This window comes from Apium graveolens, chromosome 10, assembly GCF_009905375.1.
Source record: "Apium graveolens cultivar Ventura chromosome 10, ASM990537v1, whole genome shotgun sequence".
In the NCBI taxonomy this organism is placed as follows: Eukaryota; Viridiplantae; Streptophyta; class Magnoliopsida; order Apiales; family Apiaceae; genus Apium; species Apium graveolens.
The window spans coordinates 54,258,099-54,260,984 of NC_133656.1; the positions used below are offsets into that span (position 1 = coordinate 54,258,099).

At 42.6% G+C, this 2,886-nt stretch overlaps 2 protein-coding genes across 2 annotated transcripts; both read right to left on the reverse strand.

Annotated features, from left to right (window-relative positions):
• Positions 1–906: 906 nt before the first annotated feature.
• On the reverse strand, positions 907–1,446 carry LOC141690590 (uncharacterized). The gene has a single exon (XM_074495377.1). The coding sequence runs from the start codon at positions 1,444–1,446 to the stop codon at positions 907–909; it is 540 nt and encodes a 179-aa protein (XP_074351478.1).
• A 740-nt stretch (positions 1,447–2,186) lies between these two features.
• Positions 2,187–2,651, reverse strand: LOC141690591 (uncharacterized). The gene has a single exon (XM_074495378.1). The coding sequence runs from the start codon at positions 2,649–2,651 to the stop codon at positions 2,187–2,189; it is 465 nt and encodes a 154-aa protein (XP_074351479.1).
• Between the last annotated feature and the right edge of the window lie 235 nt (positions 2,652–2,886).

Here is a 2,886-nt window from a genome sequence, read left to right on the forward strand (position 1 = left end):
ATTTTTGATCCGCGTGTGAAAGCCTACCCGGATCTGTTTGCTTTTCGCTTTTGTCCTTGTGAAATGCTCCCAGTAGATGGTTGTTGCCCCCAAACCGGGTATGGATTTATAGTCGGTCTGGATCCGGGTGTGAATCATTACCCGGTTTAATACATGCTGAGTTCGGGTACATAGTGGTGGGTTGCAATCTGGGTTTAGATGCCTACCAGGGCTGGTTTGTGCTTTTAATATTGGCTTCTAATCCAGATCTGACACCGTATTCAGATTGATTTTTTTCTTTTGCTTCTTTATGTACTTAGAGAATAATCTAAGTACACAATAGTTGCTTTCAACCTAGATTTGGATGCCTATCCGGGTTGATTTTTGCTTTTAATATTTGCTTTCAATCCGGGGATGACACCGTGTCCGGGTTCATGTTTGCTTTTGCTCTTTTATGTACTTATATAATAATCTAAGTACATAATAGTTGCTTTCAACCTATTTTGATGCCTATCCGGGTTGATTTTTGCTTCTGATATTGGCTTTCAATCCGGGTATGACACCATGTCTGGATTGATATTTGCTTTTTTATTAGTTTTCAATCCGGGTATGACACCATATCCGGATTGATGATTACTTTATTTGCTCTATGTACTTAGAAAATTATTCCAATTAAATAGTGGTTGTTGTTGACCCGGATTTGGATATCTGTCCGGGTTGTTTGTTTTTAATTTTGGCTTCCGATCCGGGTATGGCACCATATCCGGATTGGTTTTTGTTTGCTTTGTTTGTAAGTTAAAATAAGAACTGGTTGAAAAAGGAAAATTCTTTTCATTTACTTGAAATTTTCTTCATACAAAATATTGAAACATATATTGGTTGCTTGCCATAGGCTACAAGTTTTTTGGTTGCTTTTTGCTGCTTTTTCTATTGATAGAATTTTCTAAGCCTGAGTTTGTGCCAGGTGTTTGGGATCTCGGATTCATCCAAGTTCATCAGCTTATAGGTTCCCGGCCTTAAAACTTCTTTTATTTTGTAAGGCCCTTCCCACCTGGGCATCAGCTTTCCAGTGTTTGTAGGATTTGACGCTTCTTTGTCTCGAAGTACCGGGTCTCCAACTTGGAAGTTCTTGACCCAGGACTTCTTGCTGAAGTGCTCCTTAGTTTTTTCTTTGTACTTCTCCATCCTTGCAACAGCCTGGTCTTGGACCTCTTCGATTAGCTCGAGGTTTGTACTGAGCCCCTCCTCGTTGGCTACCTCGTCAAAGTTTATTGCCCGGTGAGAGGGGGATCCTACCTCGATGGGAAGCATTGCTTCAGTCCCGTAAGCCATTTTAAAGGGCATTTCGCTTGTGCTTGTGCGGGGACTCGTTCTGTAGGCCCATAGTACATTTGACAATTCTTCCGGCCATTTGCTTTTTCTTTCTTTGAGCCCCTTCTCGATCCCACGGAGAATGATCCGGTTCATCACCTCAACTTGGCCATTTCCTTGAGGGTAGGCTACTGATGATTTATTATGTCGGATGCCTCACTCCTGGAGGTAGGACTTAAACTCTGATCCGATAAACTGTGGCCCATTATCCGAGACAAGTACTTTTGGGACTCAGAATCTCATCAATATGTTGTCCATAAATTTATGCAATCTTGCTGGTTTATTTTCCGCATTGCCTTTGCTTCAACCCATTTGGTCATGTAATCAATTGAGACTAACAAGTACCTGAGGTGTTCTTTGGCCCTGGGGAAGGGTCCCATAATGTCAATACCCCATACAACAAATGGGATTGGTGACATGACTGAGGAGGGTAGGACTGGGCTGATCTGGGACACATTGCTGAAGAATTGGCATTCCTTGCATTTTTTCACGAACTTTAATACATTCTGGTGAATAGTTGTCCAGTAGTACCCTTGTCTTATGATCTTATGAGCTAGGGCCTTTGTGGACATGTGATCTCCGTATATCCCTTTGTGGACTTCTATTAGGCAATACTCTGCCTCCCCTGGGCCAATACACTTCAGGATGGGTGATGAGAAGGTCCGGCGATAGAGTATCCCCTCTTTAATGAAGAATTTTGCTTCTTTGGCTTTCAACCATTGAGCCTTCCCTTTTTCTTCAGGGAGCTCTCCCTTCTCCAAGTAGTTGATAAACGGAGTCATCCAATTCGGGCTATCGTCTATCTCCATGACTTCTTCAGATTCTATGTTGGGTTTCTATAGTTCTTCGAAGTAGATAGAGCAATCCAGGTAAAATGAATTCTGAACCAGTTTGGATAGCGTGTCGGCTTCCGAATTTTCACCTCGGGAGATCTGTAGAACTTGACTTTTTGGTATTAAGGACATATAGCTTTGGACTAGAGCCTGGTACTTAGCTAAAACTGGATCCTTGGCTATGTACTCGCCGTTTGTTTGCTTCTCTACAATCTGGGAGTCGCTGTAGATGTTAAGGTTCTGGATCCTGAGGGTCTTGGCTAGCTTCAATCCTGCTATCAGGACCTCATACTCTTCCTGGTTGTTTGTTGCTGAAAAGATGAAGGAGATTTCAGTTTGAATTGTAAAACCTTCTGGGCTCTTTAGAATGAGCCCGACTCCTGACCTTTCATTTGTTGAAGAACAATCTACTTTGAGAGCCCAGGCTCCTGGGTCTTGATCATTGTCGCTCTCAGGGTCAATGCTCATGGGGCTAGGCTCTTTTTCTGGGAAGTTGCACTCTATGATGAAGTTAGCCAGTGCCTGAGCTTTGATTCATGTTCTTCGAATGAAACTCAAGTTGAATTGGCTTAGCTCAACTTCCTAGTTTACTAGCCTTAAGGGTTGATTAGTTACAACCCAGATCTCTCTTCCCTGGAAGTAGTGTCTGAGCTTCCTTGATGCTGTGACCAAGGAGAAAGAAAACTTTTCTAGCCTTGGATAT